Source organism: Ovis canadensis, chromosome 16 (genome assembly GCF_042477335.2).
Source record: "Ovis canadensis isolate MfBH-ARS-UI-01 breed Bighorn chromosome 16, ARS-UI_OviCan_v2, whole genome shotgun sequence".
Lineage (NCBI taxonomy): Eukaryota > Metazoa > Chordata > Mammalia > Artiodactyla > Bovidae > Ovis > Ovis canadensis.
The window spans coordinates 54,703,358-54,731,344 of NC_091260.1; the positions used below are offsets into that span (position 1 = coordinate 54,703,358).

The following is a 27,987-nucleotide window of genomic DNA, read 5'->3' on the forward strand; positions in this document are numbered from 1 at the left end:
TCAGAGTAAGCATGTTATTTGTATTTTTGTATTCTGATTTTAGTGGTCTTAGTGTTTTTTCTGATGAAGTTTTACTTAGCCTTAGTGTAGCGTGGCAGTATTTCTACAGAGGGGTTGGAAAACTTTTTCTCATTGGTTCAGATAGTAAATATTGATATTTGAGGCTTTGTGAGCTATACACTGTGTTGCAGCTACTCAACTCTGTTTGAGTGAAAGTTGCTGTTGACAGTACAGATAAATGGGTGAGGGTGTAGTCCAGTAAAACTTCATTTACAAAAACAGGCAGCTGGCCATGAGCAGTGGTTTACCAATCCCTATTTTAATTCACGAAAAAAGTCAGATTTTTCTGTCCATTAAAATAACCTCTTTTACCTCCAAATGATATTGGTGGTGATTAAGTATAGAAAGTATTTATTGTTTCTTCCCATAAAATGAAACTTACCCCATGTCCTAGAATTTCTTTTTAGGTAAACATTTACTGCTTTTCTCCTGAAAAGATTTTAGAAGTGAGGTGCTGGGTGTTTCTGAGGTATCCTTGACTCCACAGCAGCATCTGTCTTCTCAAGCGAGGAGGAAAGGGCCTCGCCCGCACTTCCATCAGTGTTTGTTTCAGAGCAGAGTGCCCCTCAGCTCTGCCGGTGTGTGGCCACAGCTTCAGTATTTGTGTCTCCAAAGGAGAGGGTGTCGTCTAGAACTCAGTTCTTCTACAGAAGGCTGCTGCTTCCAGCTCTCTGTAAGCAGGATCGGCGCGACTCCAGGGATGACGTTCTGTGTGGAAGGTGCAGTGTGTCCACAGGTTTACGCCACTTGTTAGAAAGCCTTCAGATCCAAGAATCAGGCAGAGAGTTTTAATATAATAAAATTTAAATACAGACCTATTGTGCAAAGAATGCTGCGTTTTGACTTCTTCACGTTATTTATTTACTGAGTGTTCCTTATAATAACCTGGTCTAGAACAGTGCTGTAACAAAAAGGAGAAAGGAAACTTAATGCATGCTCTATGCCTACTGAGGGATTTTATATCTTGTTTTGACCTCCCCAAACTGAGTAACTGTCTTCATTTAATGAAGAGCAGGCTTGGAGAGAAGGGGTTGCCCAGTCTCACATTATCTGGTAAGTGTTTGAGCTTTTTAATCCTGAAATAATTGAAAACATAATTGCATTCAACTATAATTTTTCCTTTCTTGTTTTGGGACTGGGAGGGGGCTTCTTTCTCTAACAGAAACAAAACGAGAATAGTGGGCATGTAGGAAGATCTCATGGTGGCACAAAAGACAGTGATAAATGGATATCCCTACTTTATTCTGATATTCTGGTATAACTTACATAGGTTAATCTTTTGGGGATGAAAAAGTTGACTGTATGTTCTCAGAAGAAAGCATCATCAAATGTCAGTTGGCCAAGAAAGCCCTGGCCTGCTGAATGAACCAGGATTGGCTTGTGACCTCTGATGCATTCTGCTACTCAGTTCTTCGCATTATCTGTGAACAGTAGGACAAACCTTTGAATTTGGCCACCACCTGAAGGAAAGCGAGAGCGGCTGGTGTGCAGTTCAGTGGCAACATAGGACCAGTGAGTGATGACGTCCAGCCTGATGACAAGGACCCATGACTGCCATGCACGGCTACTCTTGGCCCAGGAACGTGGAAGCTACCATTCATAAGTCTATGTGAGATACTTACTTTTACGAAGTTTAATCCCAACTCAATAGCCTCCATCTTAAATATGAACATGTAGGCTGTCAGATAACATTGTTCCATTTTGCTTTCATCTAGAACAAGATGACTGAAAGCTGCAGGTAATTTCCAATTCATCGCAGCCCACTGGGTCCCAGAGTGATATCCCTGGCTCTTGTAAGTTCTGTGCAAATGTCGCATAGTCTTTAATAGCATCAAGTAGGGTTATTAATGTTTATCACCTTGCAGGCTACTCTTGTAAAGTTAAATTGATATCCACGCTTCCTCAGCCCAGTGTTAGAATTAGGTAGGCATTCACTCCTATAGAGCAGTTGTATGCTATGATTCCCACTAGCATCATATACTGGTGTGCAATTTACTTTTTGCACTTAACGTTATAGAGAACTTTAAGAATAAGCACACATCTTTTTAGTCATTTTTGGCTTCATGTATAACTTCTCCCATTAATGGATATTTGGATTATTCTCATATTTACTGTTATGAGCAGTATTGTAAACATATATTTTTGTACATATTTTTATATTTTATTTCCATGGGAGGAATTAACAGATGTGAGTTTGCTCGAAAATGTAAAAGATAAAGTTAAATTTTCTAAGATCTGTGTTAATTCCTACTTGAAGTAATGTGAATCTAGCTAATGCTATAGAGGGTATCATCAATCTTGGTCTTTGCCAAGGTAATAGTAGAGGAGAATGATCAAATTATTTTAATTGTTGAAGGGTTGATTATTATTTACAACCTTTATTGGTAGTTTGTGTTCTTTTCCTGTGAGTTACCTGTTCATGTTGTTTGTTTTTATAATTTAGGATATTGATCTTTTTACATATTGGTTCAGCAGATTCACAGGATTTTCCATGTATTATGGATATTAACCCCCTGTTCTGTGATGTATTATTTTCCCCAGTGTTTGGAGTTGCTATATATGGTAAGTTTTTTTTTTTTCTCTTAACCATTTAGTAAAGTGTAAGGTGCAGTGCTCAAGTATGGAATCTGTGGAGACTTTAATTATCATTCTAAAGAGATTAGCATGGTATTAGGTTTGGGGATATATATACATATATGACTTCCCTTGTGGCTCAGATAGTAAAGCATCTGCCTGCAGTGCAGGAGACCCGGGTTCAATTCTGGGTCAAGAGATCCCCTGGAGAAGGATATGGCAACCCACTCCAGTATTCTTGCCTGGAAGATTCCATGGACTGAGAAGACTGGTAGGCTACAGTCCATGGGGTCACAAAGAGTCAGACGTGACTGAGTGACTTCACTTCATTTCACTTCATGTATATATATTTCAGGAAAATTTGGACTGTGTGCTAAGTTGCTTCAGTTGTGTCCAGCTTTTTGTGACCCTATAGACTGCAGCCCGTTAGGCTCCTCTGTGCATGGGATCCTCCAGGCGAGAATACTGGAGTGGGCTGCCATGCCCTCCTCCAGGGGACCTTCCTGATCAGGGGTTGAACCTGTGTCTCTTGTGTCTCCTGCATTGGCAGGTGGCTTCCTTAGCACTAGTGCCACCTGGGAGGTATTAAATGAAACCAATATAAAAATTACAGAAATACGTAATGTATGAGTATATGTATAGGTAAACATTTAATTTCATGATTAAATTATATATGAAAAATGTCATAAACAAATGTATAGGCTAATGGATTATTTTAAGGCAGTGTGTTTGCAACCATCCCTGTAGCCAGGAGATAGAACCTTGCCAGCTCTCCAGACGCTGTTCAAGGCTTCCTCTCAATTACAGCCTCCCTGACCCCTAGCACTTCATAGAACCATTCACCTTGAGCTTCTTCAGCGTTACTGGTTGGGACATAGACTTAGATTACTGTGATACTGAATGGTTTGCCTTGGAAATGAACATAGATCATTCTGTCATTTTTGAGATTGCACCCAGGTACTACATTTTGGACTCTTGTTGACTATGAGGGCTACTCCATTTCTTCTAAGGAATTCTTGCCCACAGTAGTGATATAGTGAAGTTGCTCAGCTGTGTCCGACTCTTTGCGACCTCATGGACTGTAGCCTGCTAGGCTCCTCTGTCCATGGGATTTTCCAGGCAATAGTCCTGGAGTGGATTGCCATTTCCTTCTCCAGGGGATCTTCCCAACCCAGGGATCAAACCCGGGTCTCCCACATTATAGACAGACGCTTTACCGTCTGAGCCACTAGATACAATGGTCATCTGAATTAAATTCACGCATTCCAGTCCATTTTAGTTCACTGATTCCTAAAATGTCAGTGTTCACTCTTGCCATCTCCTGTTTGACCACTTGTAATTTACTCTTTTACTCTCGCAAAGAGTTGGACATGACTGAGCGACTGAACTGAACTGAACTGAATTTACCTTGATTCATGGACCTAACATTCCAGGTTCCTATCCAGTGTTGTTCTTTATACATTGGACTTTACTCCCATCACCAGGCACATCCACAACTGGGCATTTTCGTTTTGGCTCCGCCTCTGCATTCTTTCTGGAGTTATTTTTCCAGGCTTCTCCAGTAGCATGTTGAGCACCTCCCGACCTGGGGAGTTCACCTTTCAGTGTCCTTTCTTTTTGCCTTTTCATACTATTGATGGGGTTCTCAAGGCAAGAATACTGAAGGGGTTGGCCATTCCCTTTTCCAGTGGACCACGTTTTGATAGCAAATTTGGAAACAGTCAGTTTTCATTCCAATCCCAAAGAAGGGCAGTGCCAAAGAATATTCAGACTACCACACAATTGCACTCATCTCACACACTAGCAAAGTAATGCTCAAAATTCTCCAAGTGAGGCTTCACAGTATGTGACCCGTGAACTTCTGTATGTTCAAGCTGGTTTTAGAAAACACAGAGGAACCAGAGATCAAATTGCCAACATCCGTTGGATCATTGAAAACGCAAGAGAGTTCCAAAAAAAAACATCTACTTCTGCTTTATTAATTATGCCAAAACCTTTGACTGTGTAGATAACAACAAACTGTGTCTTCAAGAGATGGGAATACCAGACCACCTTAGAAATCTGTATGCAGGTCAAGAAGCAACAGATCTAGACATGGAACAATAGACTGATTTCTAATCGGGAAAGGAGTACGTCAAGGATGTGTATTGTCACCCTGTTTATTTAACTTAAATGCAGAGTACAACATGAGGAATGCCGGGCTGGATGAAGTACAGGCTGGATTCAAGATTGTGGGAGAAATATCAATAACAGATGACACCACACTTACGGCAGAAAGTGAAGAGTAACTAAAGAGCCTCTTGATGAAAGAGGACAGTGAAAAAGCTGGCTTAAAACTCAACATTCAAAAAACAAAGAGCATGGCATCTGGTCCCATCACTTCATGGCAAATAGATGGGGAAACAATGGAAACAGTGAGACTTTATTTACTTGGGCTCCAAAATCACTGCAGAGGGTGACTGCAGCCATGAAATTAAAAGATGCTTACTCCTTGGAAGGAAAGTTATGACCAACCTAGACAGCATATTAAAAAGCAGAGACATTACTTTGCCAACAAAGATCCATCTAGTCAAGGCTATGGTTTTTTCAATGGTCATGTATGGATGTGAGAATTGGACTATTTAAAGCAAGCTGAGTGCCGAAGAATTGATGCTTTTGAACTGTGGTGTTGGAGAAGACTCTTGTGATGGCATCACCGACACAATGGACATGGGTTTGGGTGGACTCTGGGAGTTGGTGATGGACAGGGAGGCCTAGCGTGCTGTGGTTCATGGGGTCGCAAAGAGTCGGACATGACTGAGCAACTGAACTGAACTCCTTGGAAGGAAAGTTACAACCAACCTAGGGAGCATATTAAAAAGCAGAGACATTACTTTGCTGACAAAGGTCCATCTAGTCAAAGATACGGTTTTTCCAGTAGTCATGTATGGATGTGAGAGTTGGACTATAAAGAAAACTGAGTGCCGAAGAATTGATGCTTTTGAGCTGTGGTCTTGGAAAAGACTCTTGAGAGTCCCTTGGACTTCAAGGAGATCAAACTAGTCAATCGTAAAGGAAGTTAGTCCTGAACATTCATTGGAAGGACTGGTGCTGAAGCTGAAAGTCCAATTGGCCACCTGATGGGAAAAACTGACTAATTGGAAAAGACCCTGATGCTGGGAAAGACTGAAGGCAGGAGGAGAAGGGGATGACAGGATGAGATGGTTGGATGGCATGACCAACTCAATGGATATGAGTTTCAGGGAGCTCTGGGAGTTGGTGATGGACAGGGAGGCCTGGCTTGCTGCAGTCCATGGGGTCGCAAAGAGTTGGACATGACTGAGCAACTAAACTAACTCCCAAGAGTATTCTCTACCCCAGCCCAGCATGCATCATCTAATAATTTTGTCCTGTTTCAGTTTTCATTTTATGTGTCCTTTTTAGTTTTTCTCAATCTATAGGTTCTTTCCTCTCTTATTTTTTTCTTTGTGGAATATTTGTTGATGAAATTGGATCCCTTGTTCTTGTGTTTGGATTTTGCTGATTGTATCCACAGTGTATAATTTGATGTGTTATATTGACTTGTGTACTTCCCAAGGATTAAGCCTTAACGTCTGAGGCTCTATCAGATTCCGGCTGTTTTGTGTAGGCATCTGTTTCAATGGTGGTGGTGTGTCCTTTTCAACAGGAAGCACATGATATCTCTCTTTGTGGAAAGCAACCTTGCTGTTCAGTTCTTAGACCCTGGGATTTATGCAACCATGGGGTTACATATGGAAGTACTTTAATTGTTATCATTTGTTTATTAGCTAGAATAATATTTCTATAAAGAGAAACTTCATCTTTCCTAGAGTAGTTTTTAGTACAGTTCATAAAGGAGAAGTAAGAGAATTTCTACATTTTATTTACCAATTTTCAGAATAATTTGTTCCAAAGCAATCTCCAAAAGGTTTTCTTGAAGAATTAGTTTTAAGTATCCCAAATATGGAGATAAACAAGTTTTTATCATCATCATTTTCCTTGATGAAAAGTATTGTAGGATTCTTGATATGGAAAAGTAGAGCTGTAGCTTTAGGATGGAAGATAGAAAACCCTTGTAGCTCTAAATTCATCAAATGATGCTTTTGAACTGTGGTATTGGAGAAGACTCTTGAGAGTCCCTTAGACTGCAGGGAGATCCAACCAGTCCATTCTAAAGAAGATCAGTCCTGGGTGTTCACTGGAACGACTGATGTTGAAGCTGATACTCCAATACTTTTGCCAGCTGATGCAAAGAGCTGACTCACTCGAAAAGACCCTGATCCTGGGAAAGATTTGAGGGCAAGAGGAGAAGGGGATGACAGAGGAGATGGTTGGATGGCATCACCGACTCAATGGACATGGGTTTGGGTGGACTCTGGGATTTGGTGATGGATAGGGAGGCCTGGTGTACTGCAGTTCATGGGGTCGCAAAGAGTCAGACAGACTGAGTAACTGAACTGAACTGAATTTTCAATCACAAATATCAGTGTGAACTTGCGGGCAACTTTATGTTTTCCTTTTTTATTGTGGTAAAATACCCGTAGCATAAAATGTACCATTTCAGTCATACTTAAGTGTACAGTTCAGTGCCTCCACGTTTTGTAGTTATGCTGTATCTGTTCTGTAAGAACATTGTCATTATATACACTAATCCCTCCCTTTTAACTCTTAAGTCTTCAAGTAAATACACGCTTAATGCTCACCACCATTCCTTATGTCGTCTATCCAGTCATCTTGCTTGTGTTGCCCATTTGTTGGTAGTTTCTTCTGGAAGGGCTTGTGAGAATAGTATACTCTGGGTTTTTGTATGCTAATGACAGTTTTTCTGTAGCCTTTTATTTGAAAGTCACTTTGTTTGGATAAAATGGTTGAGTCACTTTTTTTTTTTTTGTATCCTAAGTATGTTCTTTTTGGCACAAAGCATCATTGTCAGTGTCTGGTTATAACATGATTTTCTTTTTCTCTCATGAATGTCTTGTTCTTTTTGCCTAGAGCCCACAGGATTTTTTCCCCTTGATATTTTGCTGGTAATATTACTACAGTATGTTTTAGTGTTGGTTATTCTGGATCAGTATTTGCAAGTACATGGCGTGTTCTTTCAATACATAGTGTCAAATCTTGTTTTATTCTCAATTTCAGGAAACTTAAAGTTTTATTAATTGTTTTATTCTCTTGTTTAGCTTTCTTCTTTGGAGATTGCTACTTTTTTCTGGGTCCTTTTGCTTGGGGTTTTTTTTTTTTTTTTTTTTTTCTAATTTCTATTTTTATTTTTTGGCTGAGTAACACATGGGATCTTAGTTCCCTGATGAGGGATCAAACCTGCGCCCCCTGCGTTGGAAGCACAGAGTCTTAACCACCAGACCACCAGGGAAATCCCTGCTTGGGTTCTTCATTACTTAACCTTTAAATGTTTCACCCTTTTAATCTTCTGTTTCTCTTAAGACATCTTATTTATTCACTGTGAATGATTGTTCTGATCTTTTCTGAAATTAATTTTTTCCCGTTTTAATAACCAGTTTCTGAATTTTTCTAATTTCTGTTGATATCTTTCATTCATGTTTTGTGTCATTTCCGTGATGTATTAACTCATTTTGAGATATTTTTCATTGGTTCCCTAGGTATGTCTTTCTCGTGTGACTTTGTTTAGCTGTAGGGATTATATTTGCTCCTAATGCTTTTTCTTTTCTTATGATAACTTTGTATGGGATTTGACCTAGATTATTTTCTATTACCCATTTTTATATGATTTTACTGTCCCTATTTTAAAGGGGAGATGCAGGACAGCACAGCTTTTCTGTGTTTTGTCTAGACTTCCTTCTGTTTTCAACTTAAAGAAACACAGCAGCTTGCTTTCTGAGATCTGGTTCTGCTACTCTACCCTCCTTTGTCTGGACCTTCTTTTTCCTCTATATTCTTTTTCTATTCAATTTTGATTCTGTTCCCAGTAGTTTCTCCTCAGTGTGGGGCATTGGCTAATCATTTTTTTTTTAATTGTAGTTTAATTTATTTATTTGCACAGCACATGGGATCTTCAGTTGCATCATACAAACTGTTAGTTGCCATATGTGGGGTCTAGTTTCCTTGCCAGGGTTCGAAACAAGGCTCCCTGCATTGGGAGTGTGGAGTCTTAGCCACTGGACCACCAGGGACATCCCAGGCTGATCAGTTTTGAAAGTGAAAAAACTAGTCAAGTTTCAGGGGCCATTATCCAACTGGTCCTCTGAGGGTAAGGGTGCGGGGCTGGGGTGTGTATCTTGGGACTATCACATGTCCTGTTCTTTCCTTGCACATGGTCTTTATCCCAGTGGTTTGGCTGTCTTTGGAAGAGGAGACTATTTTAATTATAGTAGCTTTCTGATGGTGATGTAATAGGGCTAGTGCCCAAGTTATTATGCTTTTTTATTTTTAAATTAAAAGATAACTGCTTTACATAATTTTGTTTTCTGTCAAACCCCAGCATGAATCAGCCACAGGTATACGTTTGTCTCCTCCCTCTTGAACCTCCCTCTCATCTCTCTCCCTGTCCCACTCCCTAGGTTGGTACAGAGCCCCTGTTTGAGTTCCCTGAGACACACAGCAAATTCCCATTGGCTATCTATTTTACATATGGTAATTTAAGTTTCCATGTTGCTCTCTCCATACATCCCACCCTCTCCTCCTCCCTCCCACCCCCATGTCCATAAGTCTGTTCTCTATGTCTGTTTCTCCATTGCTGCCCTGCAAATAAGTTCTTTGGTAACACCTTTCTAGATTTCATATATATGTGTTACCAATATTTATCTTTCTCTTTCTGACTGACTTCACTCTGTATAATAGGCTCTAGGCTCATCCACCTCATTAGAGCTGACTCACATGTGTTCCTTTTTATGACTGATATTCCATTGTGTGTATATACCACTGCTTCTTTATCCATTCATCTGTTGATGGACATCTAGGTTGCTTCCATGTTCTAGCGATTGTAAATAGTGCTGCAGTGAACATTGGGATACATGTGTCATTTTCAATTTTGGTTTCCTCAGGGTATATGCCTTGGGGTGGGGTTGCTAGGTCATATGGTGGTTTTATTCCTAGTTTTTGAAGGAATCTCCATACCATCTTCCATAGTGGCTGTATCAGTTTAAATTTCCACCAAAAGTGCAAGAGGGTTCCCTTTTATCCACACCCTCCCCAGCATTTATTGTTTGTAGACTTTTTGATGGCCATTCTGACTGGTGTGAGGTGATATCTCATTGTTAGTTTTGATTTGCATTTTTCTAATAATGAGCGATACTGAGCATCTTTTCATGTTTGTTAGCCATCTGTATGTTTTCTTTGGAGAAATGTCTGTTTAGGTTTTTTCCCCACTTTTTGATTTGGTTTGTTTTTCTGGTATTGAGTTGTATGAGCTGCTTGTATATTTTGGAAATTAATCCTTTGTCAGTTGTTTCATTTGCTATTTGTCATGTTTTGTTGGATGATTTTTGTAGCCAATTTTGCTGAATTCTAATAGTTTTTAAATTGATGTGTTTGTGCTTACATGTACTGAGATATATCTATGCAAACTGTGTATTTTTGTTCCTACTATTTATACCTCTTAAAAAACTGTCTAACTGTATTGGCTTGTATCTCTAGAATGTAGTTAGTAGTATAGTATTAGTTGCTCAGTTGTGTTCAACTCTTTGTGACTCCATGGACAGTAGCCCACCAGGTTCCTCTGACCCTGGAATTTTCCAGGCAAGAATACTGAAGTGCGTTGGCATGCCCTTCTCCAGGGGATCTTCCCAACCCAGGGATTGAACCCAGGTCTCCCACATTGCAGGCAAATTCTCTACCATTTGAGCTACTTGGGGAGCCCTAGAATGTTGTTATTCAATAACAACAGTGAACATCTTTTTGTGTGTATTCCTGACTCTGATGGGGATGATTCTGGAGTTTTCCATTAAGAGTTTGAAGCAGACTTTTTAAAAAAAGTCTTTCAAAAGATTTGTGTGTGTCCTACTGATATAAGAACTGTTTATGTGTATTAATTTCTTAATTTTAAATCATTCATGCATTCCTGAATTAACATCACTAAAATCTATTTATTATATTATTATATAACTAGATTCTATTGGCTAACATTTATAAATTTTTTGGTCCATTTTCATTGTATTCTAAGCATTTTTCAAGTTAAATTCACCTTTAGTGTCACTGACTTATATTTCTATAAGTTGATTTGATGCTTCTTGTATGACTCTGGGTTTGTGAAGGTGCTCTGAGTTTATGTACTTAGTTCTGCCGGATCCCATTTGATCTTCTTCTCTTTTTTGGTCTTGTGCTTCTTAGTAGCCTCATTCTCTTTGAGTGAATTGAGAATATAAAACAGTTTGTGTTTATAATTTTCTTCTGACTCCCAAGGTAATCCTCCAAATTACATTCTTTAATCTGCCTATTGCATACTGTTTTAACACCCTCCCTCCAACTTTCCTGGTTCTTTCATAAGAGGCTGTTTAATGGAGGAGGCAGGGTTCTATTGAAGCCTGACATTTGGTCAGTAGTTGGGTATTTCAGCGCTCTGTGTTTAAGCATCATTCAGTTCCTCCCTTAGGATGAGAAAGTTGGACACCGGCTGATTTTAATCTTTATTCAGATCTACCTCAGCTGCTTTGAGGGGATCAAGAGGAAGGGTGTGGCTTTTATGGGCTTGGGTGAGCAGAGGCTGAGTGGATCAGTTGAGCCCTTTCCTTGCAGGAACCTGTGTGGTAGGGGCTCCCCTGAGAGCAGACCATTCCTCCCCCGTTACTCCTGTGACCCGCTGAGGCTCACAGGGTTCCTGGGAAAATCAAAATGAGACTCAACGTCTTCAACCTCTCCTTCCCTGCCATTGTGCAGAGTGGAAATGGCTTCAATTCTGGGTGCTTTCTGACCTTTCTGGGGCTCACCATCTAGCCCCTTTCTTAAAGGCTTTGTTGACATTCTTTACTTTCTTCAGAACTTTCATACCCTCTCTTCTTCAGAGAGTTGTACCCCGTTTCATTGTCATTTTGGTCTCCCTTTATTGTGCATGGTATGTAGCCTTCGACTTTCATAGAATGGGTTTGTGGCTATTTCTATATTTTATTAAAACTCTCCCCCAGCAAAAAGCTCTAACCAAGTGTAGCAGTGGACTGAGCCAATCAGAACCTTTCCTTCCAAGGATCTATGGAAAATTGGACAGGCAGCAGGGAGCCTGTACCTCCACAGTTCTGTGAAACAGAGTGGGGCCAAAATGATTACAAAATAGCACTGATCAGTTTCTAAATGAATGGTGTGAAGACTTGAGGATACAGCTGCCAGCTGGTGGGGGAAGGAGAGGCGGGTCTGCACCCAGCAGTGGAGCCCTACCAGTGGGGGCACTGCGTGAGGACCCATGACCCCCGAGTTCCTCCCGTCACTGAGGCCAGGTCATATGCTGAGGCCTATTCTGGGATTTCCGTGAGATGCCATCTTGCCTGCTTCCTTGGGCTACTCTAATTTGGTGTCTGCATCTGAAAACCAAAAGAGCCTAAAATAAAGTAGATGCTTTTAATTTCACTCTGAAGTAAGATCCTAGATCACCCAAGTATTTCCGGGGAGCAGGTAGAAAATGGGTAGGGTTTTTAGGAAAAATGAATAATGTAGTCATTATGAAGGAGAGAAAACACCGACAAGGAAAAACAACTGCAAATAGCATCCAGTTGAGGCTGGAAACCCTGAATTTGCAGCAGCATCATACTGTTCAGTTGTGAGATTTTTCTCTAGGAATTGACATGTAGGCACCAAGAAGCTGGCTGGTTGAAAGGATCCTGGATCAACCTGAGTGAAGGCGCTGTGTGCCTAATGAGCTGGATGGAGACTGTTGTGTTCTACCATAGGGTCTAGTCCAAACAGAGAAGAAGGAATGCAGGATGGAGTGCTTTCTGAAGGTGAAAAAACTGACAGTTGTTCAGGGATTAGGGGCCTCTCAGGTGGCGCTTCCCTGCCTGGTGGCTCACTGGTAAAGAATCTATCTGCAATGCAGGAGACCTGGGTTTGATCCCTGGGTTAGGAAGATCCCCTGGAGGAGGGCGTGGCAATGCACTCCAGTATTCTTACCTGGAGAATCCCATGGACAGAGGAGCCTGGCGGGCTACAGTCCATAGGGTCACAAAGAGTTGGTCACAACTGAAGTGACTGAGCATGCACGCTAGGGAATAGAGACCTGTTGAAATTGAAGCAGCAGTACCACGAGAAAGGGGGCAGTAAGCTCCAGGAGGTTGTAAAGGTGTGAGCTGTGTGATTTATAGATTTCAGAGGTGGAATGGATTTGAGTTTGTGTCATATCCTAGGTGTGACCATGGAAGAAGAGGGATTTGACTTCTTTTGCCTGTTCCTCTTACCCATTCAGGTCATCAGTATTTATCTTCATGTGGTAAAATGTTATTCTATAGATGCAGAACTAAAAACACAAACAAGTAGTAAACAGTGTTTATTTTCTTAAAATTACTTTAAAAAGGTTGTTTATAGAGATGTGGATTTACATAACTTGGCGACAACATTTTAAAAATGTACAGGCTATTTTGTATTATTGCACTTACTCTTTCATAATATATAAGGCATTTTATTTTACATAAATAAAGGATAATGTATAATATCATACAACAGGTGTGGTGCCAATTAAGTCAACCCTAAAATTAAATGAACTGTGTGTGGGAGGATAGAAATGAAACCCAACTTACTTCAACCTTCACGGTATATCCTTGCAACTACGATATACACATTATAACAAAGTTACCATCATAGCTTATTGGATGACTGACTGACCAGCTAAAAAAACCAAAACAATGGAAGTTTTAGTAGGACAATACCATTAGTGTTCACGTCAGGAAGTGTGGGAATTTATTAGACTAATTAGAAATACAAGTCATGCCTTGGACACTGACAACAAGTAAATATCTTTCTATCTTAGGGTCAGAGTTTAGCTTTTGCTTCCTCAAATTCTAACTGTCGAATTCCAAGGGAAGCCTTCTGGCGAAGTCCACTAGAAATAGCTGATGACTTGAATATGGTTCAGTGAACCAGAGGGCTACCCTCACACTTTTTAGTTATAAGGGTTAGGAACTCTTAGAAGGAGAGACTGTTTTGTTGCTTCAGAAGCTCCTGTCACATGGACTGTGCATTTCTATGTAGGCACAGCTAGAAGAGTAGAGACAAAAAATTTTCAGCGTGTACTTCAAATCATCTCTCATTTAGGCAAGAAAGCAGAAGCCACAAAACTGACCCCAGAGACTTAAAAACAATCTAGCATGCACCTTGCACTGACTTCCTATAGTATCCTACCTGGAACTGCAGTAGTGAAAAGTAGAAGCTAAATTAATCAGGTCTTTCTAGCAAACTCGTGAACTACATTCCCTTTTGTATAACCTGTTTAAAAATGAGGAATCCGGGCTCACACCAGCCACATAACTCAATCCCATCTGAGAACCTCCCTGGGCCAGCGCCACAGAGGTTTACTGGGATCAGTCACTCAGAAATAGGTTAATTAAAGAACTCGCCCACAGAAAACCTTTGCGTCACCATGGATGCAGGTATGCAGCTTCACCCGTATTCTCAGCACTCAGCTGGTTTGTGCCACCTGAGCATGTGGCCTGTGACCACTCAATTCTGCTCCTTTACCTTGAAAGACTGACTCACCCTCGTTCTCCATCTTCTGATTACATTTTAGTAAATGAAGCTGATGAGGGTCCGGATCGTTAAGAAAACGTACAGTACGAGGAGAGGCCGGCCCTTTTGGTGACCAGGAACAGCAACATCGAATGGAAACAGTTACTACAAAGAAGCTGGTGCTTCAGAAGGAAGAGAGCTGGAATGAGTGTCACAAGCAAGTGTGAGTCACAGCTGTGTTCTGCTGAGAAACATTTTTGGCAAAAGAGAATTTGCAAAACAGGAAAACAAAAAGAGCAAAAACTTCAGTCACTGCAGAGCTATGTCATTATACTCAGGTCAAGGTCAGGAAAATTGATCCAATGGTTAGAAATGTTACATTTCTTAAGCTTATTGAGAAAGGGGGAAAAAAGTAAAAAAAAAAAAAAAAAAGTCCTCTTAAAGGATTATTTTAAGCTCCTCTACTTGGATTACAATCCAAGGATACTAAAAAGATAATTGATTTCTAAAAATTTAGCTTAAATTAGTGGTTGGAGAGTACATAAAATATAAAAATGGAAACTCAGTGACAATGGTATTTTTGCCTGCTCTTTCATTGACCAGTCTTGAATTTCAGCATTTATTCAAGACAAGTTGCAAACTGGATGTAAGGTGCTTTCAGAGCTGGAACTTTCTGCTCATTCTAAGCAGCGAAGTTCATGGCTATTTAGTACAGTTTATCCAAACTGCATTCCTGTAAAATTGCCTTACGACGTACACTTTAGATCATGATCAATACTTCATGGTGATCAGTAACCACCGATTAAACTATGCAGCCATACGTTGCACATTATACTCACTAAAAATACCACTTTCTGTATTTTGCTTTTTCATTTTTGGATAATTCCTGAGCCAACCTAACCATTAGGTCATAACTGATTTTGTTTGTTCAAGGGTCATGTTTTTCTTTTCAGGATAACAGACCCTTAGCTCCTTCCACTGAATGTGCCTAAAAGCATTCTGTCATTTACTTACAAAATTATATAAAACTAGTCTTTTTAGTTGTGACAGTTGTGTTGCCCTCAGACTTTGTTAGTTGGGTCACTAATTGCCAGGACTGATTATGTTGGGAGAGGTGGGAGGAAGGATTTGGAGGTCTCACTAAATGTTTCAAGTAAAGAAGGGCATGCCACATCTTGTGTCCCCATCAGGAAACATGGCAGACAGGAGGGGACAGGCACTGGGACGAAGTGGGCCCTCCCAGCCTAAGTGATCCAGGCAGAAGGCTTAGGAGCTCAGCTCCATGGCTGCTGCTTCATGCGTGAGCAAAAGCGCTGGGGAGTTTGGTAGTCTTGCCCGCACCAGTGCTTCTCTGTTGTTTCAGGAACTCACTGTTTAGAGAAGTCATTCTGATTTGCCGAAGAAAGAAATTGAGAGAAGGAGATTCCAGGTTTAAAAAAAAAAGTAACAAGCACTGTTAGTGTCACTACCAGTGCTTGCTGCATGAAGAATTCCTGTGCTTTCTAATTACTAACTGCACAGGTCCCTCTGGGACAGCCTTCATGATATTCCAGGCATCGAAATGCATCAGCCCCACTAGAGATTTCCCGTTAATGGCAAGAATTTCATCTCCAGCTTCTATTGTTCCTGCTTGCTCAGCTGCACCACCTGTGAGAATAAATACAGAATGATAGCTGGGAACTTTCATAATATCTAGAATAATCTCCAAGTAAACTAAAAACTTAAGCGAGAAAAATCTCTAAACCATGTGCTGCCTTTAATCTTAGGAGAAGGAAATTTTTCTTAAGACACACAAAGCATATACTCAGAAAAAGAAATGTGACCACATAAATTCAAATCTGTAACCCCTCTTCCCCTAAACATAATCAACTGACTAGGGGAAGATATTTTCATTGTATTTAGTCAACAAATAGAATGGGGGTTACTCTTCAGCTGGGCTAAAGATCTCCAGATCAATAATCAACCCATCAAAAATCCAAAAGACCAATAAAAAACAAGTTCAGCTTTTACTTGTTAGTAGATATTGGCTGATATATCCAACATGCTGAGGATTAATGAGAATTATATACTCATCAGTGACCCACAGAGATACATTTTACTTAACAAAGCTTAACATATTTCTCCGTGAAGCTCTGTGTATGTTATGGCAAGTTGATGAACTTTGGAAAAGATAGGGCTTGCATCCCCTTCTATATACTCTTGCACATTAACATTTGAAACAATCATATTAAAGAAGAAATGCACAGAAGAAAGGACATTGAAAGACAAAAATACCTAAGTTTGAAAAGAATTTTCTCAAATGTTTAATTGGATCTCAAAATACTGAGCAGATCTTTTTGTCAATCATCGTTATTATCTGAGATAGTTGATTATTATAAAGACTGACAAAATAATAAAAATATAGCTGGAAGAAAGGAAGTTCAAATGCAACCCACTCGAGAACAAAACACTTTATGTTGTTAATGACAGACAGATACTGTTATCAGAAAAGAGATGAGTCCTCACCAATGCCAGGCTTACAAAGAACAAGGAGACTGGGTTAGTCCTAATCATTGCTTTCTCAAGATACACATTTTTGGAAGTCTTAAAGCACTGATGTCTAACAGACCCAATTAACACAGTGTCAGCATATTTCCTGTTCTAGGAATATTAACTAAAGGCCCCAGGCAGGTTCTGGGTGTTCATCTGAGTCTAAGGATATGGGGATTCCAACCAATCAAAACAGGAGTCTGTGAGTTAGGGGCTGTAGGCAGTCACACTGGTTTGGTCTCAAGTCTGTGACTTCAAGCAGGTTAAGGTTTCTTAAAATTTCATTTTTCTCATCTGCAAAATGGTGTTAACCTATCTTGTTCCCTCACTAGGTTTTTACACGGATCTCATGAGACCATGCAGATGAAGTCCTTGAACCACTCAGTGCTGTGCACACCAGAGGTTTTGCCAGCTTCTGGACTTCTTACACACGAGAGAGAAGTAAACCTTCTTGTTTAAACCACTGTTGTCTTGGGTTTTATGCTTTTTTTCCCAAAAACGTCTCGGGTAGTTTTTGTGGAGCACACTTCGAGGTTCCTTTCAGTTGTTCCTGCGCGTCGGTGGCTTACAGTACTGAACGCACATCTAGCTGTTTCTCTCGTTCAGCGCGGCTTTTGAGCTGGTCCCCGTTAACGGATGTAGATCCTACTTGCTTCTTGAATCGCTGCATAGTTTTCCTTTTTAATGGATGTAATGTATTTTACTCATCATTTTGCTACAGATAGAAATTTAAACTGTTTCATAGCTTCCAATTTAGCAAGCACTGCCAAATTCTTCCCCAGAGAGAGGTACCATTATATATACTTTTGCAAGAAAGTATGAGTGTTCTCCTTTCCCTACATCTTGCCAACACATCGTATTATGAGATTTCTTATTTATGGCCAACCTGATTTTAAAAAGATGATTCCTAGTAGTTATAATTTTCACCCAATAACTAATATTAGTTTGAGTATCCTTCCCTCTTATTTGTTGACCATTTAGATTTTAACTTTTGTCTATTTTCTGTTCATTTCATTTACCCAGATTTTCCTTTTGTATTTCTCATTGAATTATAGTTATATATTCTGGAATTAGCCTTTTGTTGATGTAAATACATTGCAAATATCTTCTAGGTGCTTAGATTTTTATGAAACTTTTTGCCATTTAGAAGTTAAACATTTTATATATATGTATAATATATATATGTATAATATAAATTATACACTTTTATGGTGTGTTTTTGTATGATATTTATGTAATCCTCTCTATTAGGATTTTAAAACAGTGGTTATTGTTGATATACAGGAAATTCTGTTGCCTTTTTTGTATGTTGATTGTGAATTCTGCAATCTTGGTGAACTGTTTATATTGGTTTGACATTTGATTCTCTTAGCTTTTTTCCAGTGAGGAAGGAAGAACATATAATTTGCCAATAATGACAAACTACATTCCTGTATTTCCAGTCTTCATGCCTCTAATCCTGTCTTATTGTGTTACTGATATTCTTGGTAAAATGATGAAAAGAGAAACATTTTCAAAGCAGCCCAAATATAGCAAAAAAATTTTTTTGTAAAGCAGCCCAGACAGTAATAGTGATGATGTTCTACCTTGATGGCTGCTGCTTCACACAAGAGGTTACAAGTAATTATTTACTGATTTTTTTCATCAATAAAATCCTGACCTTCAAGAGAGCTTTTGGGAAATATAATTAATTCATTTATTACTCAAAGAATTTTTTTGTATTAGATTGATGTAAGAAATTGAATATTGCTGTATTGCTTTTAGTGTCTGGACTGAAAGGCACAGGAAACCAAGATAAACAGAAAATCTGTATCCATTCAATTTTTAAGTAAAATAAAGGTAAGAAAAAATCTTTGGGTAGAGTGCTAAGCCTGAATAAAGAAACTAGCTTTACCGGTCTCCAGAAAGATTCAAGAGGAGGGAGCAATATAATATTCAGAAATCCTTGACTGCCTTTTCCCAGGAATAAATCTGCAGGCTTGTACACAAGAGCACTGGCAAGACTTGTCTGTGGAACAGGTGCATCTTTCCCTTTCTCTCTGTCCACTTACACAGTGTTCATGGATTTCTAGCCTGATGCTAGACAGAGGCCAAGAAGATACCGGGACATGGTCTTTGCTCTGCGAGGAGATCTCAGGGGCACTCTTCTTTCCCGGGGCTGCTTTTCCACTCTGGTGCTGCAGATGCTGTGAAATTCCTGGGCTTGGCCTCCCGGTCTCCACCTAGGTGCTGCTTTATCTGGCCCCTGGTCTTTCGGCTCACAGGCCAAAAACACCTTATTGAGGGGTGAGCTCCTTGGCCGGCAGAAGCTTCATGTCCTGTGACTGATCACAGTTACCCTTCACTGTGCGTGTCCTAAACATCCCCATCTTGCTGTTTTAGGCTCAGTCCGTTCATTATTTCATCGTCTTCCTCTTCATTGGTGCTGCCTGTCTGGTTGCTGCAAATTTGCTGTGTGCTTTTTTAGGTTTTCTTATGCCTGAATACTCCTATTGTTTTTCAACAGTCATGACTTCTCTGAATATTTCTTTTGCTTTATCTGGCATTCCTCATTCTCCCTTATCGCTCAGTACCCTTTTATAATTTTTATCTCTTTATTCCATTGTGCTGCAGTTTTTAAGGTTTCTTCCTTGATTTTTATAAATTCTCTCCTTAAGGATTTAGTATATTTTTAATTCTGTTCATTAATTTAAATACTTTCTTTGAATACTTAAATACTTTCAGACTTTGTTTCTGCTAATGGGTTTTTGTGGGTGTTTTAATGTATCTGCCTGCTTCTTTTGAATACCCTCCTGTCTTCATGGATAATATTTTTCTGCTTCAGTTTTTTGATGGACTTTGCTGTTCATCGTGTCTGTTGATGATTTCCTCATGTACTCTGTATCCTTTTGTCTACAGCTCTTGCTTAGGAGCGCTCTTGAGAGTCAAACTCACGTTTTCCTGAACTTGGCTCTCTGCGACCCACTGCTGCCAAGTTAACAGGTGCAGTGTTGCCCCTTTTCCTGGTGCCGAGCATCTAGACACCACACGGCAGAGGCTCGGCTCCTGGTCTGTGCCTGTCCTCTGCTTGCCCCAGGGACCGTGAGCAAACAGCCTGTTTCCAGCCACCACTGTTTACAGTTGGACTTCCCTGGTGGCTCAGATGGTAAAAGCGTCTGTCTACAGTGCGGGTGACCTGGGTTCGATCCCTGGGTCGGGAAGATCTGCTGGAGAAGGAAATGGCAATCCACTCCAGTGCTACTGCCTGGAAAATCCCCATGGACAGAGGAGCCTGATTGATAGGTTACAGTCCATGGGGTAGCAAAGAGTAGAACAAGACTGAGCAACTTCACTTCAGACTTCAAGAAAGTAAGATGGGAGCAGTAGATATTGTTAGAATCACTGGTAAAGATGAAATTTCTTCATGACTTGAATAATTCATTTTGTGATCATGGGCAGTCCCAAGAATCTCTTCAGATTACTGAGCTGAATAAGTATATTAACAATATCAATATAAATATATATTATATATATGAAATCAGTATTGTAATATAAAATATTTCATATAAATAGCATATGTGGGTATATATAAACAAATCATTAGTATAATTATATTATTAATATAACTGCTCAGCTCTGGGACCTAGAGAGAGAATTTTGAGAACTGTCCAAGATCATAAAATACACTGAGTTCATGAAGAGACCTCCTGTCTCCCAGCTATTTCAGTGATATCTACTGGCTCACATATTACCTTCTTGAAATCCAGCATTTGCAATTTTAAATGAATATGACCTTGACGAATGTTAAGTACCCCTGACCGGCAATCCTGATGGCATCACTTAGCTTGCTGTATTCACGTCCATACAGCTAATGGTAAGTAAGAACACGGAGACAGGAACATGGAGTCAGGGATACAGCCTTGAGGCTGGAGGCACAGACACTGGAGCAGACAGCCTGGGTTCAAGCTGGGTTTGGCGACTTATATCGGTGTGACCTTAGGCGTCTGTGTAACTCCCTGGTGGCTCAGTTTCTTCTTTTGTAAAACAGGGATGAGAACAGTACCCATGCTATATAACTATCATGTGGATGAGCAACACGTGTGAAATGCTCGCGACAGAGCTGATGCAGTAAACCCTGGATGTCAGCATTAAAAACATGGTAAAATTTTTAAAACAAATTTGATTTCCAGATGGAAAGCACTGACATGCACATAGAGAAAATAGGCACTGGGCCGAGGACTGGGGTTTCTGGGAGATTACCTTTGTACACTCTTTTAACGAGCAGGGGCCCATCTCCAGACATGGATGACTTCCCTCCATCCAGACTCAGGCCCAGCCCGGCCGAGGTCTTCAGCACTTCAACACACAGAACCTCGTGCACAGCCGTGCTTCTCCCTGCAGCGAAAGCATGTGTCTGCAAAGCTGATGACAGTGATCTGAGGCCCTGCCTGCCCAGGGCCCCCCAGCGTGTTCCCCGAGCACTCTCAAGTCCTGTCCACCAATGTTAAGGTTGGTCTCCCCACACCTGGAGCTGTGTTCCTGCCGACCCCACCCCTCTGCTCGCCTAAGCACCTTTTGTAAGCACAGACAAGGCACTGCTGCCCAGGCAGAAATCCCTACAGTCAGTGCACATCTCAGGGTAGACTGAAGTCACGCTTCGGGAATCAGATTTGACTTCCTGCCAGCCTTGGCGGCTGAACATCACAGTCTGGTTCTGACAACCTGTGATACCCAAATGCCAGGCCTCAAGTGAGACATGGCGCTTCCGTCCTCCTTCTGTGAGGGGTACCCCTGCTTCTGGTTGTCTTTGTCACACATTAGCTGTCTTCATTGCCATCTCCTGGCTCCGCTATGGGGAGAGGGTTTCCGTGGTGATGCCTGCTCCATAGCAACAAGCCTGTGCCTACTTTGTGTGCTAGTTTGGAGAGGCCTGGCTGAACTCTATCTTGGGGGTCTGAATACAGATTGTAAATTTGCCTTTTATTTCCCTTCTGTACTGTATCAGTGAAGGATGTCTTGAGTTGAGTGGAAAGGGCACTTAATAGCTTGGGAGGCAGGGGAAGGACCACAGACAGATTAAACTGTCCACTTGGGGTTGAGACCAGTAGCATCACCACCTTTGAATATAACGGCCATTCCTGTGGTTTAAAGGCCACTTCACATGGTCTGAAAGAAAATTCCTCACAGTTGGAGGGGCACCATTTTTCAATAGGTCATTTTGCTTTCAGTTAAACAGGAAAACGAGCCCATACTGGAATCACCTGGGAACCTTGAAAAGATACTGAGCCCCCATCCCTCACCCCACCCTTACTGTCAGAGTTTGACTTAATTGACCTGGGGATTTCCTGGGCATCAGGATTTTTAAAAGCTTCCTTGGCACCTCTAACATTAAGTCCAAGTGGGCTGCAGTCAGTGCTTGATAAGGCATAATCACCTTATCATGGGTAAAGCATATCAGATCTGGTAGAGCCCTGGGTAGGGGGATCTTGAAGAATAGGAATACAAAGAAATAAATTTATGCCCTGAATGTGCGTGTAGTTGGGTAACTCTGTTAAAGCTGGTTCAAGGCCAGATGCCCTGAAGCTGCTATAGGAATACTTAATGATTACAAATTTCAGGACAGCCTTCTATATCTGAGTTCCTGAGTCTTACAAACTCTGAAAGCTGTTAGGACTGAGTGCCCGGTGGTTTCCCTTTGACAGCTTAAGTTTCCAGGATTCCACTGAAAATACACCAAATAAGGAATTCCCTGGTGGTCCAGTAGTTAAGTGAGCGCTTTCACTGCCAGAGCCAGGGTTCAATCCCTGGTCAGAGAACTAAGATCTCACAAGCCATGTGGCCAGAAAGAGAAAAAGTACACCAAACAGCTGAGACAGTGCAAGGGCAAAGGTTAAGCATGACAAGATCTGCTAAGTAAGGTATTTGCTTGTACTGGGAAGGGCTTCAGTTTTCTAGAATAAGAGCAAGACAGTGGAGCAGAGGGAACACTACGAACGCGCCAGACACTGTGGAGGCATCTGGACAGGAAGAGTTTCTTACTTGTTCAGAGGAATCAATGCCATTCTCGCCAAAACCATCACAAATAGCTCAGGTCACCGCAGTTGCTGAACTTGTTTCTTACCTGTTCCAGGCTCCAGGGGGCTGGTCTTTCTGGACACCAAGCCCTTCCCGTTGGCTGTGGGAGGCTCCTGCCGGCTGGAGGGCCTGGGCTGATCACTCCCTTTCTTGATGACCAGGAGGACCTCTTTGTGCAGCTGTGCCTGGTGCAGAGCCTTCAGCACATCCCCGTGGGCTAAGCCAGCCAGTGAGGCACCGTTGAGGGACAGCAGGAAATCCCCTCGGCTCACAGTCCCTACCTGAGAAGCCGCCCCCTGAGAAAACACCCTGTGGACCTGCGACAAGGGGAGGACAGAGCCAAATTCACTTATGATGTCCAGAAAAAGCAAAAGCACCAAGCTGTAGTAAAATAAGTTTCTGATGGCAAGTTTTCCATGCGATACCAACACTCGGTTTACCAAAAACACTCCATGTGAGAAACAGGATTAATAAGAGCAGCAGCAGCACCTCAGTACAGTTTCATTCTTGCTAGTGTCTAAAATCGGAGAAGGCAATGGCAACCCACTCCAGTACTCTTGCCTGGAAAATCCCATGGATGAAGGAGCCTGGTAGGCTGCAGTCCATGTCCATGGGGTCACTAAGAGTCGGGCACAACTGAGCGACTTCACTTTCACTTTTCACTTTCATGCACTGGAGAAGGAAATGGCGACCCACTCCAGTGTTCTTGCCTGGAGAATCCCATGGACGGCGGAGCCTGGTGGGCTGCCGTCTATGGGATCGCACAGAGTCGGACACGACTGAAGCGACTTAGCAGTAGCATCTAAAATGGGCCTTGGTGCTCCATGTGCGTGCCCAATCACTTTAGTCATGTCCAACTCTTTGCAACCCCATGGACTGGCTCCTCTGTCCATGGGATTCTCAAGGCAAGAATACTGGTGCTCCATGGGGCAATAAGAAAAAAGATGAACAGGACTGGGTCTCACCCAAGGAAGCTGACCTCCCTAATGGTTTCAGAGGCTTCTTGAGTGATGTAAAATTTTAGTCTTGAGAAAACAGATTTAAAAGCAAATGCTAGTTTTGGTCCATTAGTTCTAAGGTCCATCTTAAACCAATAAAAGGTTTAGGTGAATATGAGGATGTAGACAACTGTTTATATGCAGCAGCATCTTAGGTCACTCGCTGTTAAAAGTGCCTGTGTTTGTCAACGAGAACATTACGTACCACTTTCCCCACTTTGTTTTGAAGGGGGGTGGGGGGGGGCAGTGTCCCGTCACCATTCTTTGAACCGACTGCCATGAATTCTGTGCTGATTAAGTTCTCAGGCTGCTGCAGGGCTGACCCGACAGCATCTCGACACTGTCACTTACCACAATTGCTTTTGGCTGCACATCTGTCCCTCCTGCCACACTGAATCCCAGACCTGAGCCTTCCTTTTTATTCAAGACTATGAAGCAAATATCTTCTTTGTTCTGGTGAAAAGAAACAGAAACCAATATATTTCCTGTGCTGGAGTAAGGAAGTTTTGAACACATCCTCCCCACAGTACTGCGGAGCTTGTCGCTGCTAACCCTGGTGGTTAGATGTTTCCACACGGTATTGGGAGTGGAGGGCCCGTCTCAAATACCCTGCATTCCTCCTGGGTGGTGCTTATGCAGAGTTTCAAGGGGCCATCTTATAGCTCTAGGACCACTGGGAAGGTCATATGAACCAGGATGGGCGCAGGGACACAGGACACTTAGAAGCCATTCTCAACACCAGATGGTGTGTTCCCAAATCTGATCATAGCACATAATTCAATCATGCAAGGATTTCTTTCCAGTTTTCTCAGTCTACAATTGAGCAAAGCCCATGTTGTCAGTAGCAGAATATAGGTGCCAAGACAGGATAAGAGCACATTGAAGCCATAAGTTTTACACCCCCTCAACCCCACCATATTCAGCTCATTGGATTTTAGGTAGAATGAATGAACTGGCAGTTAAAAAACACAAAGTATTTTGAAAAAAATGGGAAGTACATATAAAACTGTCAACTCACTGGGACTAGAACATTCTTAGTAACTGAGTCCTCGGGTTAAATAGCAGAAGACATTCCTGTGTTTTAAGCATCAATTGAAAGGTACCTTGCAATAAAGATTTTAAAATTATCTGGGCTAATTATTCTGAATTTTGACTTCCTTCGACTTCCTTTGCCCACATGCTAGATATGATTCAGCAGCATTTTAAAGAGCTGCGTTGCTAGGTTTCCCTTGAAGTAATTGATTTATAATCCATCAATTCAAGGTGTTCTCAAGCTCAGCAACAGAAAAAGAATCTAACCAGGCTGGCTGCAACAGAGAAAGTGAAAATGTTGAAAGAGAAGACCACCTCTTTGTTTTGCTGGGCAAAGAAACAAATGTTTAAAAAAACAGGGTTTAGTATGAGTTCTAAAGAGTAATCCCAAGCATTTTTACACCACTCTAAAGAGGTTCATTCAAACCTAAGCTGACACTAGAATATCCAGCAGAACTTTAGGGGGCTGGGGTGTCTACTTCATGGGCAAGTTTCAAGCGTATATACACTCAGATGCTGGTCAGTGGAGAGGAGTGATGATCAGGGTTTCTCACAAAAACAGGAACATGTGGTCTGGGAAATGATCTCTGTGCTGCTTCTGGGAAATGGGATGGTGAACTAGAAATACTGCTCAGATATTTAAATACCTTATTGGAGCAAAGATTTAAGAATGAGACTCTTCTGCATTCTGGGATATATCACCAAAATTTTAATTTATTCTAATTTTTTCTTGCTCTAGTTGTGTTTGTGGGTACAAGTGTGCTAGAGACTGACTGCTAGGCTAAGTGTTGCCTCTCCAAAAAGGTTAGCACAGCATCAGCAAAGCTAGATGGTCCTCAAGAGCTCTCCAAGATCTGCACGTGTTGAAGTGTCAAGACCAGAGCTGTTTCCTGACTCAATTCTCTCACAGCGCACAACACCTGCGGATCATACTGGGAAAAAAGCAAGGTAGTAAACTTCTGAAGATGGCAGAGAAAGCACGTTTCTACTCAAACCTCCTCTCCAAAGTTAACTGAAGACAATAAGAAAAAAGGCAAAAGAAAGCTGCATTCTGATCAAAGTTGGAATAATCTTCAACAGCTGCTGGTGGTGAATATGGAACCAGGGTGAGGAGGTGAGGGAGGCCGGGAGATGACCCCAGGGTGGCGTTCAGCACGCTGTCCACACCAGAGTCTCTGCTGTGTTTGTGGTCCCTGACAATGTGCCTCTCAAGTGTGTGAGCTTGGTTGAGGCTTTTTGGTTTTCCCCTCGTATCTAACATGTCTGGAGCAAAAAGCCTGGCAAAGTATGAACCCACTAAGCCACCTTGATGCAAAATCCAAGAGTAAGGCTTTCATCATTTGTAACAAGTCGACGAAAGAAGGGAGCAGATGGAACAGTCCCTCTTCCTGAAAGTAAAAAATGCCCTGTGTGTCAAGATGTTTCCTAACCGCACAGACCAAACCAGGGACAGAGAAGCCAAAGGGAGTAGAAGCTGAAAGGGACTGATCTCTATTCCTCCCCATCTCCTCTCCATTCTGGTTCATTCCATGTTAGATGCCAATGTCACATCTGGGTACCCTTTTGGGTAATGTTAGAATTTCTGGAATGGTGCTCTCAGGTGGTATCAGTGACCAGGTATATTACCACTCAAGAAAAATTGTTCATATTTGCTTTTCCTCTGGATAAAAAATATTCATTTATTTGGGTTCAAATCTTACTGAATTCTTCTGAGAAACTAACATGCTTCAGAGAAGTATTCTAAATATGAACCCATGGTTTCTTTTGTTATTGTTTACTGTCACATCCAATTTATTGACGGACTTGACTTGTAACGACTAATCCTTTTCTTTGAAGGTCTTGTTTGGGGCCAGGGTGGGACTGTGTTAGTCACTAAGTTGGGTCCAACTCTTTGTGACGCTATGGACTGTAGCCCACCAGGCTTCTGTGTCCATGGAATTCCCTGGGCAAGAGTACTGGAGTAGGTTGCCATTCCCTTCTCCAGAGGATCTTCCAGACCCAGGGATCAAACCCAGGTTTCCCACACTGCAGACAAATTCTTTACCATCTGAGCCACCAGGGAAGCCCCAGGGTAGGGCTACACAGCTGTTAACTCTCATTTCCCCAGCAGGTGGCTCCCTTGACAGGCAGTTATGTCCACTTAGGTGGACAGAGGTACTCATGGCCATCCCCGCCCCACCCCGCCCCCGTTCTAACGTGCCTAGTCCTGTTGGAAGTGCTTGCTGCAGACAAACTCCAGGTGTGGGGGTGGGTGGGGAAGATGGTAACCAGTCCCTCCTGGGGGATTAAAACACCAATCTGGCACTGAAAAATTCAACACAAGTGAGCTTCTGAAACAAGCTGCAAGCTATCGAGACAGATCAGACTGAGCTGCTGAACTTGCCACACGGGACTTGGGAGAAGGGCTCTCCCGGGTCCTCTAAAGCCTGTGGCACACGCCTGAGCACCGAGGTGGCAGCAGTCCCATCTTCCTGTGTTTTCTGTAGTGTTTTTTTTTTTTACCCCCAGACTCTATAAACTTTTTATTTTGTACTGAGGGATCGTCGATTAGTAATGTTGTGGTTTCAGGTGAACAGCAAAGGGACTCAGTCCTGCGCACACAGGGATGCACCTCCCCATTTTCTCTCTTTCACTCACCTCTGATTGTGCTTTCGCTTCCTGAATGAGAGAGAGGACCGTAGACCTGGACCCCACTGACAACAGAACGGACTGCAGTCTTTGCTGATCCCCTGCTGAGACCAGGAGCTGCTGCAGACTAAAGAACACAAACATATTGGAAGAATGTTCAAGGAAAAAACCTCGCCACTGTGCTGGGATGCATTAAGAATGATCTCCTTTCTCCCGCATCGCAGGTATTTTCTGATTTTCATGCTCTCTTTTGGTCAGAACTCCATTTGAAACTGAAGAAGCTCAAATGCTCAACAGGAATTTCATTCACTGCCAAGAGCAGTGGGAATTCCTATGGATTCTAGGATCCCTCCAAGATGTTAGGGGACCAATGCTGACCTTGAACAGAAACTTTCAGACATATTAAATATTCTGTAGGCTCCAGTGAAATATATTTAAACATACTAGAAGTTTCCTATTTGACTTCAGTCACTTTCAAAGGTTCTAATCCTCC

At 41.7% G+C, this 27,987-nt stretch overlaps 1 protein-coding gene and 1 long non-coding RNA gene across 9 annotated transcripts in view; one reads left to right on the forward strand and one right to left on the reverse strand.

The window, feature by feature from the left end:
- Positions 1-13,065: 13,065 nt before the first annotated feature.
- Positions 13,066-27,987, reverse strand: part of PDZD2 (PDZ domain containing 2) — a 411,535-nt gene continuing 396,613 nt past the window's right edge. For 7 of the 8 annotated variants that reach the window (XM_069555958.1, XM_069555955.1, XM_069555957.1 and 4 more), the window contains 5 exons: positions 27,504-27,621; positions 24,186-24,287; positions 22,883-23,153; positions 21,022-21,156; positions 13,066-15,900 (listed from right to left, as the gene is read on the reverse strand). In XM_069555958.1, coding sequence (XP_069412059.1) covers positions 15,719-15,900; positions 21,022-21,156; positions 22,883-23,153; positions 24,186-24,287; positions 27,504-27,621 — 808 coding nt within the window. In that variant the 3' untranslated portion in view covers positions 13,066-15,718. Of the gene's footprint in view, positions 15,901-21,021; positions 21,157-22,882; positions 23,154-24,091; positions 24,288-27,503; positions 27,622-27,987 lie in introns of those variants that run through there. The other variant, XM_069555961.1, reaches the window with a different exon arrangement.
- Positions 20,644-23,256, forward strand: LOC138421647 (uncharacterized). Its single transcript, XR_011249573.1, has 3 exons — positions 20,644-20,920; positions 21,047-21,270; positions 22,892-23,256. It is a non-coding gene; the product is annotated as an uncharacterized lncRNA (long non-coding RNA).